General features: G+C 44.2%; 1 protein-coding gene across 7 annotated transcripts; it reads right to left on the reverse strand.

Moving 5' to 3' along the window:
* Positions 1 to 340: 340 nt before the first annotated feature.
* LOC100276865 (uncharacterized) lies at positions 341 to 17,553 on the reverse strand. 7 transcript variants are annotated; one of them, XM_035962993.1, is made up of 6 exons: positions 17,421 to 17,553; positions 15,971 to 16,107; positions 1,950 to 3,383; positions 1,659 to 1,868; positions 1,444 to 1,568; positions 341 to 982 (listed from the first exon to the last, which is right to left on the reverse strand). In XM_035962993.1, exons 3-6 carry the CDS (start codon positions 3,293 to 3,295, stop codon positions 654 to 656), a joined length of 2,010 nt encoding a protein of 669 aa, XP_035818886.1. In that variant the 5' UTR covers positions 3,296 to 3,383; positions 15,971 to 16,107; positions 17,421 to 17,553; the 3' UTR covers positions 341 to 653. The 7 variants fall into 7 exon arrangements, with proteins under 7 accessions (XP_035818886.1, XP_023156892.1, XP_035818888.1 ...); XM_023301124.2 differs by having other exon boundaries at positions 1,950 to 3,437; XM_035962995.1 differs by lacking the exon at positions 1,950 to 3,383 and having other exon boundaries at positions 17,421 to 17,550.
* Between the last annotated feature and the right edge of the window lie 1,506 nt (positions 17,554 to 19,059).

Genomic DNA, 19,059 nt, shown 5'->3' on the forward strand with positions numbered 1-19,059 from the left:
ATTTGCTCATAGCCTTAAGTCTTCATATTGATCACACAAAAAACGAATAGTCTCGAATTTGCTCATAGCCTTCACTGGTGTTGCATTAACCATTCTGTAAGTAAAATCCTAAAACTGGTAGAAGCAGGTTGTCTTTTCTTCCAAAGTAGCCACGTGATGATAGTTGATTTCATCAGGAAAAAAAGGCCGAATATATACACGCACAAATATATAAGCAAAGAATACATGATTACACAGATCAGATCCTCGAAATATGGGAAATATGATACAGTTAGTTTGCGACCATACCCACAATTGCAACCGAAGCAGCCATTTAAGTAGCATTTGGAAACAATCAAAATGGAAATCCCCTGGAAAAATATGGTTCCCAAATTAGCTCTAAGAGTCTAGGAAAAACAACCAGAATCCAGATGGCACGTAGACACAATTGCAACTGGGGAAATGACAAGCATTTAGAAAACAGGTGCTAAGGTATGCCGTTCCGGAGAAATTATCATATGACCAAACCTGTAGGTACCTTACAAAAAAAAACTGAACAAGAGCTCAAGTCCACGACGTTATGTGTCAGACTCTATACAACTACAGCATAGTTTGACATGGTTTACTCTCTACTCTCTCTACAACTAATGCATAGTGGTCGTGGTGTTGCTTGGCTATGGCCCTCCACCAATTGCCTCCCCCCTCATAACCGTTACCAACGCACCTTTGCGTTCCATCTCCTGGATAAATCGCTTCACTTCTGGTTCAAGATTTGGAGCTTGTCGGACAACAATACCAAAGACACTGCTACTGCTTTGAGGGGGAGCTTCCATGCTTGGACGGTCCAGTCCATGGTTTGAAGGAAATGAAGCATTATCAGACTGTACCTTGTCTGGCTGGTTTGAAACGCAATTTCCCTTCTCAACCTCCTCCTCTACAATTGCATCACCTTTATCCTCCTTTGCTTTGAAGGCCGCCCATAGGTAATGTTTGGTTTGGAATGCTGCAATTACATTAAACAGTACAATGTAATACTAGCATCAGTGGCGGAGGACAAAAGAAATATAAGGTATGACAATATAAGTAGTAGCTAGTAGAAAAACGGAAACAAAATCGAGGAAATGGTGCATGCAGGAATCGAACATTGTAGTAGCAGGTAGAAAAAAGGGAAAAAAAAATGGCGCACACTACAGGAATCGTACCCAAGACGTGCTAATTGAAACACCAAAGCGCAACCACTACAATAGACATGGTTTTATTCTAACAGTAGAAGTTATAATAAGACTATCGAAAGTTTAGGTATGGCAGCTGCCATACTTGGCCACCGGGTCCTCCGCCACTGACCAGCATACAATAATCTAACAATTAGTTCCGCTTCAAACTGATCGGCGTAATAGAAAATTACTAGATATGTTATGTAGTCCAAAAGAGGCCATATTTTTACAAACAAAAGAAAGATCATACTCTGATATCTTTCAGGTAGTAGAACAGACGGGAATATCAGCATCTCAGCTTCACCAATAATAGCTCGCAAGATCAAATCTTTATCCATGACTTCATTAACTAGTTGATCTAGTTCTTCATCGTGCCTAGGGAGGAATATAAAATGATTAGACATTTATACACAAGAAAATGATAGTACAAGTAATGGAAAGAAACACAAAGGCTAAGCAAGTCACCTCATTTCAGGAGGGAAGAAATATAGGCCAATATTGTCACCACTGGGTTCTGATGCTTTAAATATCTTAGGCCACACTGCCATTCTAGGAACCTTTGTCACTTGAACCACCTTCGGCAATGATGACAATTTCCACACTTTCTCACAAGATTTGGATGACAAATGTCCAGCCAGTGATATGTGTTCCTTTCCATCTATCTTAAAGGTTCCACTGTTTACAGAAAAGAAAAAAAATAGCATACAAAGACTAGCATTTCAGATCGTAAAAAAGAAAACTTCACATCTACTGTACCTCCATCTAGGTATGTCAATAGGCTTTGAGCAACAATAGCATTGTCGCTCAACGCAATGCTTTGAAATAGAATCCTGCGGTGTCAATTCAGTGGTAGCATCTTCAATATGCACCGGATGGTGGTCGCCGACATAATCTTCTTCATCTTCGTTGGCTTCTATGTACCTCCGCCTCTTCATCGGTCCATAAGTAAGATCATTTTGCTCTTCTTCATCTTCGTTGGCTTCTATGTACCTCCGCCTCTTCATCGGTCCATAAGTAAGATCATTTTGCACGTGTGCGCTAGCCTTTTCTTCTAACAAGAGTCGTTTCCTCCTAGATGTGACATCATTGGTTTTCCCATTGCCTCCAACTGATTGGATCCTATTAGGAAACTTCAAGTTTGTTTCTCTATATTCACATGGATCATCCCTTTGGTGTCTTGAATGATTCTTTTCAAACAAATGGGATGAATTATCTCTCAAATTACTCATGAGGCCTTGCATGTGTTCGTTACCAACCAACAATGAACCTAAATTTGGAGCATCATTTGTCTTTGTGGTGTTCGCCTGCTTAAGACAACTCCAACACGTCGCACGACCTTCACAGGTATGGCCTTTCACTCCCTCTTCTTTGGTCATAACTTCATCTTGGATTCCTTTCACTTTGTCTGGCTCATCTTTGTTAGGATCCTTCCGATCTACCACTAGGATGTTTGATTTTCTTGAGGCTTCTCTACTTTTCAACAACTCTGAAGTTTTAGTGCATTCCTTCCCGATATTTATGTCCTCTCCCTTATATGAATCCGACTGACCCCTCCAACTTGAACCCGAGGTACCATCGTTTAGATTTGAGGTATCAACATTCTTTGCCTTGTGAATCAAATTCGGCATCGCCTTGAAGTGAGTTCGAGTTGCTCTAGATGTCTTTTTACAGTGAGATTGCTCTAGGTGTCTTGGTATGGCATTCGAATCATCCTTTGACTTCCAAGAGACAGACGCCTTAGGTGTTTTCGAAGGAAGTGCATTCCTAACGATAGAGAGCTTAGAGCACTTGAAACCCGATGAAGTATTCAAGCTATTCTCTAGCCACATTGTAGGAGGCTGGCTTGCACACTTTGAGGCTAGCACATATCTTGGGTTGCTATTCTTTGCTACTAAAGCACTCGTTGGCCAAATGTTGCTATCGTTGGGAGAAGTTATGTTGGCTCCTTCTGCCCCAACATAGATGTTGTTATTACGCTTGGATAGATTCATGCACCTCATATTTGCTTGATGTTCTCGCCATTGTTTAACAAGTTCCATCATAAGCTTTGATTTAAACCTACCATTAGATTTCCTCAAAGACAACCCATTTGCCACCTTCATTCTAGTGGAAAGCGTCGTCTTGGGCCAAAATAGGATGAATTAGGTTTCCTTGGACTATTCTCAATTTAACGACTTAGATTTGCTCCAACTACAAGCAAGGAAACAAAATTCACTATTGAAAACAAATGTATCCAAGCAACAACTACAAAACGAACAAATCATGGTCACAAGAAGTGGCAAGTTATTCCAAAAATTACATGAAAGGTAATCATATAAATGGAAAACATTGTAGTCCCCAAGAAACAAAAACATAGAGATTGTATAACATTGGCTTATGGATGCTACAAACAAAACATAAATGACAATAAGTGAACAGTATGTCAATGCAAGACCAAAAGTAATATGTTCCTAGGATCAAGTCTCATGTCAATGTCCACAAAAGGAATTATTCATAACATTCAACTCCATCAAAGTTCATGAAATTCCAAAACACAAAACCCCATATAGGTTCCTAACGTGCATAGAAGTTAAAAACCTAATGCTATCATATATGTATAACGACAATGAAGCCTTTTAGTCCTAATCAAGTTGGGTAAGTTAGAGTTGAAACCCAACAGAAAATGCAAGTCAAAGTTCATGCACATAGATAATTGTTTTCCATGCACTCCTGTTCAAGGTTAAATCTTTAGGTGTACTCCATCCTTTTAAGTCACCTTTTACTGCCTCTTCCCATATCCTATTAATAAAATGGCTTCCACGGTTGACCTTCCGGGCATGAAACCAAATTGGTTCATACAGATCCTCGTTATTCCTCTCAGACGATGCTCGATAACTCCAATAGCCTCATAGCATGCCCCATCAACTTAATTCTTCGATAAATGGTACCACTTTAAATATCTCCCTTATTCTTGTTCATCTACTAATATACTTCTCCACTTGTTAGGTATTTTGTTCGACCAAAAGATATGGTTGAACAACTTGGTTAGCGATACTATAGTTATGTCCCTGAGGCATCTCCATGCCACCATCAGGGCTCATCGCCTTACCCTATTTCATCCTTTTCAGTACCACTCTAACATCATATTCTTGGATCCTATGCATAAAGCGTCTATTGATGTCATCAAAAGACTCATCCAACTGAAAGGTCGTGTCCCCTTTGTCCCCATTGAACAATTAGTCAAAATACTCTCGCCATCTATATCTGATCTCTTCCTCCACCAAGAGGTGCAGCGTTTCATCCTTAATGCACTAAACTTGGTTGAAGTTCCTCGTCTTCCTCTCACGAACCATAGTCATCCTATATTGTCCTTTGATGCACAAGTATGCTTTGGTTAAAGCTAATATCTACTTAGTTATTCCCCGACTTAGGCTATATAATCCATCTTAGGTACAGTAACCTAGACTCAAACTCACTATATAGTGAAATGTGTGCCCAATTTATTAGAATACTTACATAGAGTGACTTTTCCCGCCTTTTGTAATAGGGTTGGGCTTTATCTTCTTTTAATGCTGAGAATCTATACCGCTTAAGTCACTCAGCTTTTTTAACCCGGAACGAGATTGGAGGCGACCCTGGATGTAGAGATAGATGGTGTACTAGGGATTAGGTTAGGTACCTAGAAGAGGGAGAAGGTTTATTCGGTGTCCAAAGATACTAGTCGGGATGAATTAACCATACTTAAAAGTAAGCAAGGTGAAGAATGAATTTCTAAGGTCCATAGATACCGATATTGATTATAATCTACTTGGATACAAGACAAAACCTGCTAGGGATTGATTCACGGATGAGGGACCAAAGCGTGTTTCAACTGGTATTAACACGCCCGAGGTCAGTTCAGTAAAGTAGTAACTTTTTTTCGTGGTCAGAGACTCACAAATCAAGTTATCAAAAAGATGCGAGAAATACAAACCAATCTTCTACTACTGCTGTAGAACCACAGGAATAAGATGCTTCACGGCATGACCCTTCTGTGTGGAATCTTGACCATTATGGACTTGGTAGAATCTCTTCCATTCCTCAACATCATTGAGGTGAGGTGCTTGCATCTGGGAATACCCTCTGAACCAGTTCAATTAGATCAGCGGTGATTATGGGTCAGATTCTAGCCTCTATACCATGAACTGGCTTTCCCACTAAAGTGCAATACTACCATATGGGTATTGTTTGTATCAGGAACTGGGCAGAGAGAAAAGTAATGGTTACCTACTTCCTTCGTACTCAAACATTAGTAAAGATCTACAAACGCCCTACCATTATTTGCTACCACGTACATCTCTATGTTGTCCACAGTCATGTCTTGGTACAAACGCTTATCATTCTTCGCCTCCATAGCCATTTGGACTTCCTCTTTTCCACTAACAAATATCTTTAGCTTCGCATACACTCCCTTTTGTTGCTCCACACACCTCCAAGGCCACCTTCCAAATACAAGTTACCATCTTCTCTCGCATGTTTGTGTCATCTTCTTCCTTCCATGTGCCATCTTTGATGGCCCTTTGCTTGAAGACTTCTAAGGTCTCCACTTTTTTGCCATGACTTTGCTCAAATGCAATCATATTTATATGGTAGTAAACTTTATAAAAAAAATCTACAAAATTTCTGTTTTACTAACCCCAATAGTGCACTTTGTTTGCCTAAGCCACTTTAGCGAAATTTCACCGAACAACCTAAGCATGGTTTTTAAAGCGGTAAGGCGCTCCAAGGCGTTGGACCACCGCCTAGACGCCTAGGCGGCGCCTAGGCGACGCCTAGGCGAGGTAGGCGGGCAAGGCGCCTAGGCGTCAGACCACCGCCCGAACGCCTAGGCGTCGCCTAGGCGACGCCTAGGCGACGCCTTAAAAACAGTGAACCTAAGGTTATGTTTGCATGATTTGTGATCTTTTACACCAACATGTTGCATGTGATTGTAAATTCTAATCTAGAAAAATATAATTGTAATCAGCTCTCATAAAATGTTGATTGGATAAATGCTGAATGAACCCACACCCCTAAAATTCTCAACTACCAAGAAGCAACAAAAAACATGGAGGGACTAGCATTCACATGACCATGAGGTCCATGGACTAGAGGCAGTGAAACAATTGTGTGAACTGTGAACTCCAGTTGCTCCTACCTTGAGGAGACCAGCTTCTCGTCACATGTTAAATTATACTAGTATAATACCCGTGTGTTGCAACGGTATATGGGCTATCCTTGCTAACTTCTTTGTACCGTGTAAGTTTATTTGAACAGCTTATTATCTATACTATATATAAATTAGTATAGGCATGTGTACATATCACTCAGTATTTTTACCCTTATAGTTTGGAGAAGTAATTTTAGGTTATGCATACAATGCTAACACTATGATTAAAGCTAAAGCAAGTGTACAAGAGAAACTACTCATGATCATCTGTGTACCAGAATCCTGAAAAGGTCTTACAAATGGTAAATATTTGAATCGTAATTCATGTTAACTCTAAGCTAATGACTGTAAGTAATTACCAAAATACAAATGTGATTTTGTATAAAATCATCAAGCCCTACAAAGAACACAAACATAGTAGACACTCCAAACCTATCTTATATTATATATGTGTGCTAATCCCAAGTCACTGCACCAGTGTTCTTAAGGCGTCGCCTAGGCGTCGCCTAGGCGTCCAGGCGCCCGGGCAAAACTGGTCGCCTTGCTCGCCATACCCGCCTAGGCGTCGCCTAGGCGCCGCCTAAGCGCTAAGGCGCTTGGCTGGTGCACTTGCTCGCCTAGGCGCCTTAAGAACACTGCACTGCACTAGTTGCAAACAATTTTATAAACAATCTAACCAATGCAATTAGCCACATAAACTGAAATGGAGAAAGGATAAGCAAATGCTACGTGATAGGCTACAAACAAGTATGCTGCTTTCGTACAATCGAATCCACCCAGCTAAATAAGTTATACAACCCACGAAAAAATAAACATGATGAATTGAATCGTTTCAAGCCACACAAACTAAATTATTCATCGCCACACTATGGATCGCTAAGGCCATCTGCGCCGCTGCCGTGGGCGTCAAGCGTCGGAAGGTCGTCTCCGTCGTGGCACAGCCCCAGCAGCACCTCGTCCGGCAGGGGTGTGAGGGAGGCTCGGATCGGGTCGCGGATGCCTCACCCGACGGGATGAGATCCCGCGCGCCCGTCCCAGCCAGCCGACACCGTGGCTCTCCTCCCCTCCCTCTAAGAAACAAGTTATTAAATTTTATACTACTCCACGCGTACGTTGGATCTACACGCACTGCACTTGGATGATACACACTCGTATACACATGGATGATACACACTCGTATACTCCGGATCGATCAGTGGAGCATGGGCTCGTCGGCCACCTCGACGTTGTTGACGCTGTCGTCGGCGCTGGGACGTCTAGCATTGTACTTGTACCGCCTGGTTGCGGTGAGGTAGACGAGCAGGTTGGTGAGGCAGACGACGGCGAGCAGCCAGTGGTTGTCGAGCCTGCCCTTGTTGAGGTCGTCGTCGATCCATGGGCAGCGGGCAGCGGTAACCCGGTGCACGGTGGCCACGAGCATGGAGCTAGCGAAGAAGCCGAGCGACAGGGTGTCGAGGAACACTCAACGTTGAACGCAGCCTTCACACCACTGGTAGGGGTTTTATAGTAGTGAAGGGATAAGTTGCAAAGATAAGATCATTATCTATCTGTTAGCAGAGATGCAGGGACAAGTAGAGAAGAGATAAGATCATTATCTCTCTATTTGGGGAGACGCAAGGATAAGTACTGCCACACTTTCTTTTATTTTAAGATCTTTAACTAGCGTGAGCATGGCATCTACAACGAGCAAATTGGGTGCAGCTATTCTAACGAACACAACAACAGGAAAACAGAGGCCTTGATATCTGCGAATGAATCGGATCGAATAACTAACTGGCGAGGTAGAGAGAGAGAGAGGGAGGAGACGTGGGGACGAGACGGCAGGTTGATCCAAGGAAAATTGAGGGAGAATTCTGCAAAAATATGACGCAGGACGACGTCGAACGGTCGAAACTGGTGCTTTATAATAGTAGAGAAATAAGGTAGTGTTTGGTTGAGGAGCCAAGTAGAACGGAGTCGTTCCATCCCTGATTCTAGGAACGGAGCCACTCTGTTCTGTTTTTGGTAATCTGGAACGGAGTGGCTCTGTTTTTTGTTTGGTTGCAGAGTGAACGGAACGGAGCGTGACTGTGCGAGCGGGCTGGGAACGGAGCGGCTCCGTCCGGTTGATTTTTTGGAGCGGGATGGTTCCGGATCTGAGGAGAATATTCCCTAATTGGAGTCATTCCGTTCTAGTTACTTTGTAACCAAACAACAACAAAACTGGAACAGAACGACTCCGTTCTACTTGGCACTTCAACCAAACACTACCTAATAGAAAAGAGAAAGATAGATGTAATTGGACTGCGGGTTAGCACAAAAAGAAGTATAGGGACTTTTTTACAAAAGAGATGACCATGGAATTGCGACAAGTGGTGCATTATAGTAGTAGAGATAGAGATGTATCACCCCCTCATAAACCCTACTCATTCATGTTACTCATGCTTTACGATGCCTCTGCGATACATTTCAGTAAATCAAACTCCATTATATCTTGAAAACCAAAGATGAGGCCAAGGATAAAGGTAACATTGTTCTTTAGGAACTCATTTTCCTTCTGCCATTTCATCACTTAGTGTAGCCCTTTAGCATGCATAAAACAATGATGCTCAAGTCATAGGATAAGCAACGCGAACACAACCCAAGGTTGCAAGGGCTTCCATCAAAACAAATAACTCAATCGACCTAGTGTGATAAGGTGAGGGAGACAGAAAGACTTGTAGCAAGTATAATTTTCAAAGCTAGTGATCTACAACGATTTTGGTCCCAATACCAAACTTCTAGTTTTCAAACATATCAATTTTACCTCTCCAGCTTACTACTTGAGTTTCCCATTTAATTTTATGTAGCAATCTATAACATCATAACTTACTTCAGGGAAAAGGAGCAAGTTCATGTTCCAGCAATGAACTATTGTCGTCGATTTTCGCCCTCCAGCTCGAACACTAGTGGCTATTGTTGATTGGACATTGTACTACTGACACCGAACAAATTTGGCCCTCTAATTGGTTTCAAAGTCATTTTTGCCAATGTGGACTACAAGTGGCATTAGGGTCCACCTTTATTATTTTTCTCTTTATAATCAGAGTTGACCAAGCAATTTCCTTCTCTGCCACTCCCCTCCACCTGGATCTATCGTGCATGACGAACCTAATAAGCACTAGAGGCAGCCATAGTAGAGCAATTGGTGTTGATATCTCAGTAATTAAGCTAATATTATATTCTTCCATCAATAATAACAATCATGAAAAAGCTAATATAATTTTGAATGTGTTATAATGCCAAATGTCAACCCCCTTGACATCACTAAATTGATGGAGCATTTTGTTTCTTGAGGAAAACCCACCCCAACATTCCCTACCTACCCCCTTCTCCCAGGAGTCAAGTAGGAGTATTGTACTTTTCTATTGTTTTTCCAACCCAAACAACTTGACTCTGGTTGTTCCACACTCAAGTACGAACACCGCCCATCGACCACCACCCTAGATCTAGACTTCTGTCACCCTCATTGACTGGCCCAATGCTTGTCCACATCACAAAGGACGTGTCCACCACGATGGGTGTTTGTCGCTATTCACCCGCTTGACCACCATCATAGTCAACATCGTTGATCGCGACATCCACGATCGTATCTGCCATCACTAAGCCATTTTCATCTAATTCCCCTAATTGGCTAGCTTCTTTCTCACTCGAGTTGAGTTCGTAAGTGTGAGAAACTTAACGGGGGTCTAGCCTAGACGATGGTTTTCTACTAGGATCGCTTCCCACCTAAGGCTCCACGCCAAGTTCTCGTCCCATTGTTGGCTCCTTTCCTAAAAGCTCCCATGCTGATCTCGAATTCCCTCTGCCAACTAAGCGCCATCCCACCAGTTTCGCCTCTTTGCTAGTTGTCCACCCCTAGATCGCATCTCCCATCAAGCAACCTCCCCTTCAATTGTTTGGACATCTGACACAAGAAGATAAAGAGGGGGGAGCATGCTAACATACCTCAAGCCTTCCCTTCCTCACTACTCTCGCCATCAAGGCTAGACCACTACACCTCTTGAACCTCCTTCCAAGATGCAACATTTTATCATGTTTTACGTGCTTCGCTGGTGCAACTTCCTTGGCCTCCTACGCTACATGTGGGCATAGATCCCAATACCCAAACTTGAATTACCTACAGCCAAAAAATGATCTTCTTGTAGGTAGTTGAGGTATTAAGGCTCAGTGTCTGATTTATCCATTTTACCCAAAGTTGATTGGACCCTGTAACATCAGCCTCACCTAATGACCCTGTAACATTAGCCTAACCTAATGACCCAAGCCCCCATCAATAATGCCGCCTACCTAATTCACCAAATTTTTTAGTCAACGAGGTCGAGGTGTAGGGTCAAAGAATGTGGTACACTACTTGCGTGACATTTTTGCAATGCATGTCAAAAATGGCCCCGCATACCAAGGTCTAGTCAATGCCTTTGAATATGTTTTATGTGACTATGATTCACCCGACACCCTACACTAGCTGCACTTTGACAGCTGCACAATCTAGAGTTGGCTTTACTGTCACTGTTCACCTCCACCAAAAGAATCTCATCAAACAGCGACACACCATCACACCATGCTAACAAACGCAACCAAAGCCACATGAACACATGCTCTCCATCACCTTCATTGCACCATCATGCTAGCACAATCAAAGGGCCCCAATCTTCAACCTCTTTGGCGATACCCACAGCTATCCAACACTCTTCTTCCATGACAATATCAAAGAGAAGCCAATAGTCACACTCCTCTTCTTCGACACTTTACGCCAGACACTGTGAGAAACAACTCAAAATCCCTTCTTCTCGACTTCTCCCAAATGTTTTCCATTAGCATGGGTCCAAAGCATTATTTTCAAGTCGTCCGATTAATCGCGACCAAGTCGGTTTAGACCAATCGCGATTAATCGCCCAAGTCGATCAGCTAGAACGACTAGCAAGTCGTCCGACTTGAAAACAATGGTCCAAAGGGATGATGCTCAAGAGGAGGGTTGGTGATGCGATGGAAATTGAGCCCAATGTCATGTCTACCATTTATTGCTACTGACAAGCACAGGAGGGTGTTGTTTTTTTTTCTTTTCAAGGTGATTCAAGTATCAAGATTACCCAAAACCCAAACTTGAGCTGTGATTTGTTTGGTAATTCATGGGGAAAAGTTCAAAATCCTAGTTTTTAGAACTCGAATTACTCAATCCAAAATTTTCTAGTCTACGTGATGTCATGAGTGCTTGTTCATCTTTACGGTTCTTAACTAACCAACTCTTTCACCTATTCTAGTCCTAGATCTCGATCCTAATCTCCCCATACTTCTGTCCTCGTAGTTCGCTTACAGCTTACCCTTGTTGCCAAGGAGCTACTTACCAAACTCATTCTGCTCAAAGCCACTAGCACTAATGCGTACGAAATCACAACTTACTTATGACATTATCTAGGAACATTTTGGTGAATAGTCTTGCACCCTTGCCCCTGACATTAGCCTTGCTATGGATTTCCATGCTAAATTGTGCCCTTACAACCCATACTCTTCACACTCGTGTGCACCTCCCGCGATGACATTGGTATTTGGTAGAGAAGCCAGGGAGGGAAATGAATGTGTACAAAGAAAAGGACTGACATGTTGACACTACTTTAATAATGGACATAAACATACTACTTGTGGTGATTTGAGCATGAACCCAACTAGGGATGAAAACGGTCGGAAACGGTATTTATTCGGTAATCAGTTTTTTAGTCGTTTTTCTTTGATCGCGAATAAATAGGATATAGAATCTATAATACAAATTTGTATTCTTGTTTTTAACATCCAGCTTGTAAAGATTCATAAAACGTAAACATCAAATTCATCCTATATTTTCTCAAATAATAGATATAAACTTCGGTATGGATTCGGAAACAAATTCGGTAATTTTTTCAACTTTTTGTGTTGTAGGGAGCAAATAATACATAAAAAAAATTATGTAATATTTTATTCATATTTGTACTAATGTGCTAGATAACATAAGAAAAATCAACATCAAATTTCATATATATCTATTTTAAAATATTAAATTTGTTCTAGCAGTTCGGATTACCACTTTCATCCCTAAACCCAACAATTATGGATTTTGGCGGTGTGAAATGGCAAATTCCATATAAGTTGGATGACCTACAATAAAATCTTCCATTAAACATGTTAATTCATTGAGATGATATAGTTTTCAATATTAGTTTACAGAGGCCAAATGACCTCACACCAAACTTCGTTTGGGCGTCTTGACAAGGCTATAGGCCAAATACACGATCCACTCAGCTACCAATTTTTAAAGGTAATATTTGAATGACTAATAACACAAAATCATACCACTTGTTACCATCTACCAATTCATAGAAACCATCCACTAAAAAAGATCAAACACCAATAACTGAAATGCATCAAGAACTACACTTTGGCCTCTGTTTCGTGCTACCTACAGGAAGCCCAACTTACATGGCTGCAACGCAGCAACCTACAGGAAGCCAAGTTTCGTGCTACCAGAGTAGCGGGCAAAGAAGCCATAGAGCCATCCTCTGGGCTGGGCCTATACAGTTAGGGCTGGTTTGGTGACCATGGATGGATCCATGGGGAGAAATACCCTTGCTATTCAAAATTGAAAAGCAAGGGGATTCCTCTTCCATGGAACCCCTCGTGATCCCTAGTCATCAAATCAGCCCTTACAGAAATAAATGTCCTTATAAAATAATCCCAGATCCCTTCCCCGCCACCGTACATCAATCTGCACTTATGGGCAGAGGAACCACAGTTATACGACTACCCACGTTAGAACACGTGGCTTGAGCTCCTCTTGCTGACTTGCTAATCAAGAGTACAAGTAATAATCACCCGGTTGCAGTAAAAACCACCAACACTGGGAACAACCAACGCCGAATCGGCAAATCCCACCAATTCTTATATCTATTAAACGCGGGCGCAAAGCGGGCACCTCCTTCAGCCACGCCACCTCCAAAAACTTCGGCCGTCAGATCTTCTTTGGACGGCGTCGTCAAAACGTCGGTCCAATACGTACTCACGCGCGTAGCTTCCAGACTTCTGACTCACGCGACCTTTGGGAATGAAAAGGGTTACTACCAGATGGTTTCACAGACGACGAAACGTTTTCCATGGAAAAAAAGGCGATCGCCCGACGACGGCGGTGAAGAGTGCTCGCAAACGTCTCCGTCGCCAATCGCTTGTCGTTGCCTCACACATACGTCCACGTCAGCTAGCCGCCCGATGCTGCTCCTAAGGCCCACGAAAGCATCTCAGGTAGCAGCCATTGTAGGCGCGGGGTTTCAGAGCCATCGAGAAGCTCCCGTGGATAGCACAAGACTGCTCTATCTCGTATGTCCTCTTTCTTTGCAGCATCAGAGCTCGCATCCATGGCGTCTTCAGGTAGCGACGTATTTGTCCCCACTTCAGCTAGCGGCCTCGCCGCCCACGCAACGCATCTATCCTCACTTCGTCGTAGGAAACGCCGACGCAGCTGAGGCAGCTCAGTAGGATCCTCTGGGGCACCTAATCAGAGTCCGAGAGCAACCGATGTGCCACTGAGAAGCCTGCATCAACAACTATATGGCGACGACCTGCAACTATCGACGCGAACAACGGAGCACTGGGTCTGCGCGGCGGCGACGACCGCACGAGGAGGCCGACACAAGCCCGGACAACACGGCGAAATCTGGAGCGTGGCAGATCAGTCGCTTGATCTCCAGCGTGGCCCTCACCGTTGTTACCTCGTCGCTCGAGGAGACTGCTTCGACGTATGTGAGTATGTCCCCGTCGTCTGCGCCCAATCTATTTCGTCATCCCCTGTCAAACAAGAGACACAGGCACTCCATCGCCCCTTCCCTAATACACAGGCACACAGCCCCCACCTAATCTTTGCGGCTATTGGTCATCGGGAGAAACGGGGATCCTGCATGGTGTACGGGAGCAAATTTTGGATGGATTTCTGCTCGAAGTTTTTGCTTAACTTATGAAGAAGCAAGGGACCAATGGAAGTGGATAGTCACTATAATGATGGAAGTGGAAGTGAAGAACGACATATTACACACGGCTGATTCGTAGGTGGAACTAATTTAGCTCAAATTAAATGTGATTGTCTAATAAATAATGAAAGATTACGCTAAAAATCAACTCATATATTCGCCCTTGTATTCGGATACACTGAAACCAATTTAAGCTAAAAATTAGCTAACTAATAATAAGGTTTTTTATTTAAACATATCCTATAGGTTATATTCTATTTGATTGAGTTTTAAAGGTAGGCACGCCTCAACAAAGCACTCTCGAATTTTTTCTTTGCTGACAAAAGCTACGCATGCACTTGGTTTCTCCTCCTTTGTCCTCTGTTGTTTCTGTTTGGAGCCGTGGTATCTGACCACGGAGTGTGGTAGCCAAACCATGGCTTAATGGCCAGGATACGAGGAATCGACAGTGCAATCCTTTTCTCGATTTTTTTATTAGTTGGTATAATCACATGCATCACAAGACATTTGCGTGTCCATGTATATTTACATGTAATAAATATTTGTATATGCAATGTATCAGTACATATAGTGAACATGGATCATATTATGTATACACACAAAGTGGTAGCCTATATTATTAAATATCTGCATGCATATGTACATATATGTATACATGTACAGGGTAGGCACTATTTTCCACCCTAGATGATGATCACCGCGCTAAAATAGCTTAATAGGCACATATAGACTGAAAAAAATGAGCACTACATATCGAAAAAAAAGGACAGTGGACTTCACGAAGATTAAATGTTATCGTGAAAAGCATCAAATTTTTTGATTATTTTAATCAGCATTTTTTTGCCTCTAACACCAGTGTTTTGTTGCCTTTAGAAATTTGTACATATGACTGATCCGCGTTCAGTGCGTGGCTGCAGAAACTCACTGTAAACTTTATTTCAGAGTATAATTATTTTGTGTTCATTAAGACCAGCATTTTGTTGCTTCAATACATGTATATATATCTGCTCAGCTCTCTTCAAGCAGCGTCATTGTAATATAACATCTATGCTGATTATGCTGCTATATTTGTAGATTGAATTGTTCTATTACTAGATTATTGTTGCTTTCATATATCTAAAGCAACACTTTTTAAACGGTGTAAACAAATAAACCAATGACCCCGCGCAGGGCACGGGCAAATTACTAGTACTGATACAACCCACACCAATTGGCTGGCAAACAACTATGGCATTACAAAGAACAAAACGAATCTGAGAAAAAATACACAGCCAAAGTCCAACCCCCTCAAATCACGGAGAGAACAGATCTCCCGTTGAGACAACCCCTCAAACAGCAGGCAATCACTCCACATTATTTGTTAGCAAAGGAAACTTCAGTCAAGCAACAAACCTAGCGCACCATACCTCAATCCAAACAACAAAGAAACAATCTTGCCACGCCAAACATTAATCCAATCAACAAACATGGAACAAGCGCAAGCAAGCGCGTAGGCACATCCCAGAAGAATAATCCTGGCAACGAAACATGGAACAAGCGCATAGGCACGTCCCAGCAGAATAAATCGGTGAAATAATGAGTCGAGGAGGGAGGTCACGCGGTACCTTATGCCATCCGATCCCCTCCGACGCCGGTACGGAGAACCCGAAGCAGAGGCACCGCCGGTCGACCGCCCCTCCCAGCAGTTCCCCACGGCGCCCGACGGAGCTGGCTTGGGTCCTGGCCACCGGAAACCCCAAACCTAGCAGCGGCGGGCGACGACGACGATGGGAGACGAGACGATAGAAAACCCTGAGAAAGCGGAACAAAACCTCAATCGCCGCACTACGGAGATAGTACGTGCCGCTTCGAGGATCTATATCGTCATACCTTCTGGGCCTCATGAGGCGGCCCTGTGTTTTTATTATGGAATACGTAATTTACATGCAAAGCAGATTCGTGAAAGATCGATTCAAAATCGGTTAATCTGAAATATGATGGCCATTGACGAAACGGACTTTTCAAGTCAAACATATTGATCCTCTTCAAGGTAAGATAAATTTACCAAAGTGAATGAGACTCTTGTTGAGTACGAAACATCTCTGGTTACGAGGATAAAAAAATAATCTTGACATTGATATTTGGGGTAATACATTAATTTATCAAAAAACTATACATAGTTTGATGGGACTCGGTCTTCTTCTAATTTTCGATTTCCTGTTTTTTATTAAAATTAAAGGAAAATATACTAGAACAAACTAATATTTAGTCTAATTAGGGAAAGTAATTTCTGTTGATGTTTTAAAAGTTCTCATGTTTCTATTTTCTTTCTCCATCTCCACTATCTCTACTACTTATTAAGTTAGCAATAGTAGCCTGTCTTTTTGTGTTCTGCCGCGTAGTCTCTGACAGGTAGGGCCCGCTTGCTCCTGCGTGCATGCTCCAAAAAATAGAATTACTGCACATGTCACGCGCACAGGACGATACAAGCACCATGTGATAACAATTGTGATGTTACATGCACAGGAGCACATATAAGCAGGTTACAACACCAATTGGTGAGCAATATGGTACTAAATTTATTAATACAGCCATATACGCCGTGTGAGGCCCATCTGCCGATTTGTGTTTGCGAGGCCCATCTATCGATTTGTGTTCTGCGAGGTCCATCTCCGTGAAACCCTGCCCACGCCCGCGGCCTCCAGCCCTGCGCGGCTGCGCCCCCGCCCGCATGCTCACCTTGCGCCGCCGCCCCCGCATGCTCGCCTTGTGATAGTCGCCTAGAGGGGGGGTGAATAGGGCGAAACTGAAATTTACAAATATAAACACAACTACAAGCCGTGGTTAGCGTTAGTAATAATAAATGAGTCCGCAAGAGAGGGCGCAAAACAAATCGCAACCAAATGGAGAGTGTGACACGCGGATTTGTTTTACCGAGGTTCGGTTTTTGCAAACCTACTCCCCGTTGAGGAGGCCACAAAGGCCGGGTCTCTTTCAACCCTTCCCTCTCTCAAACGATCCACGGATCGAGTGAGCTTTCTCTTCTCAATCACTCGGAACACAAAGTTCCCAAACCTAGCAGCGGCGGGCGACGACGACGATGGGAGACGAGACGATAGAAAACCCTGAGAAAGCGGAACAAAACCTCAATCGCCGCACTACGGAGATAGTACGTGCCGCTTCGAGGATCTATATCGTCATACCTTCTGGGCCTCATGAGGCGGCCCTGTGTTTTTATTATGGAATACGTAATTTACATGCAAAGCAGATTCGTAAAAGATCGATTCAAAATCGGTTAATCTCTACTACTCTTTAAGGCCTTAGTGTAGGCGTCCACAGTATAGCGTGGTGCACGGTTCTGCCACCCGCGCGTCCGCGCACCTCCGTTCCGAAATCTCGCATCCGCATCCGCCCCGATGTCCCCCTCCGCGCACGCCCCAGCCTCCATGACCCGCGCGCCGCCAGCAATCTCGCTCCGTGACCCCCGCCCCCAATCCTCCGGCAGTCCCCAGGAAAGTCGCGGCCCCCCATCGTGGACCACGGCGACGGCTCCTACTCCTTCCGCCTCCAGGTGGCACCGCGCTTCGCCGCGAGGGAGTTCCGCCTCACCGTCGTCCTCCTCTTCCGCAGCTGGGAGGGGCTCAAGTTCTCCTCCTCGAGGTAAGTACCGCGCCGAGCTGCGCCGCATCCGCCTCTTGTTCCGGCCGGACAATAACGCGGCCCTTCCGGCGTTGGAGACGTGCCGCGCCGCGGACTTCTCTCGCGATGCCTGGTCAGGACGGTGGATGCGGCTCGCCAAGAACGACAGCTGCGAGGACGTCGATGCAGCGGGGCGGTACATCCGCGAGATCCACCTCCGCGACGGCGACGGAGGCGTCTGCGCCAGCGGCAAGCGGCGGCGCGGCGGGGCAGAGCCACCCGTTCCCGTGGCAAGACGCTGCCATCTCGGAGCCCTACTACTTCCTGCACCTCCTCGCCTTCTTCTCTTACTTTGCGGTCCGCAGCACGACGCTCTCCGCCGACGACGGAGGGGAGCTCCATGACCACCTTCTCCGTAGGGTAAGCTTCGGAGATCCCCGTGTGCCCGATCCGGATCATGTCATTCGGTTGGTTGTTGAGTTGTGTTGGCTCATGCGAATCGGTGTTGATGTGCTTGGTTTTGCAGGAGATCCAGGCAGTGCTCGTGTTCCTGTTGCTCTTCGTAGTGAAGGTGTGATGATCAATTCCAGCTAGAACCGGCCCTCCCTTCTCCTAGCCCAGGTCTGGACTCTCGCGCTGCCCATATCTAAAGCCACCAGCAGAAGACGCCCTCTGCCGCCCCTAACACCGGCCATGGGGCGCCGCCCAGTAGCGGCAATGGGTCGCCGCCCCTGAAGCCATCATGTTGCTGCTGCTCCAGGGCCCTGCAGTGTCACACCTGATGAAGCAGGACAGAAGTAGTAGAAGCTGAAGTATGAAGAGGAGCCATTGTCGTGCGATGATTAGGTGTGTGTTTCTTTTTTGTTATAAATCGTGTGGGCTGTGTTGGACTTGTGTGAGTGATGGTGTTGGGCCAGCCTATCTGGAATGACATGGAGGAGTTTCTTCCTGCTAGGGCTGGCAGTGTGCTAGAGGATAGCATGGAGAAGGAGCAGAAAGCTGAAGATCAGGCTGTTGTTAGTAAAGTCGAATAGGTTGGCACAACGGCTGAAAATGCTGATGCTACTGGAGTTGG

Source organism: Zea mays, chromosome 10 (genome assembly GCF_902167145.1).
Source record: "Zea mays cultivar B73 chromosome 10, Zm-B73-REFERENCE-NAM-5.0, whole genome shotgun sequence".
NCBI classification, from domain to species: domain Eukaryota; kingdom Viridiplantae; phylum Streptophyta; class Magnoliopsida; order Poales; family Poaceae; genus Zea; species Zea mays.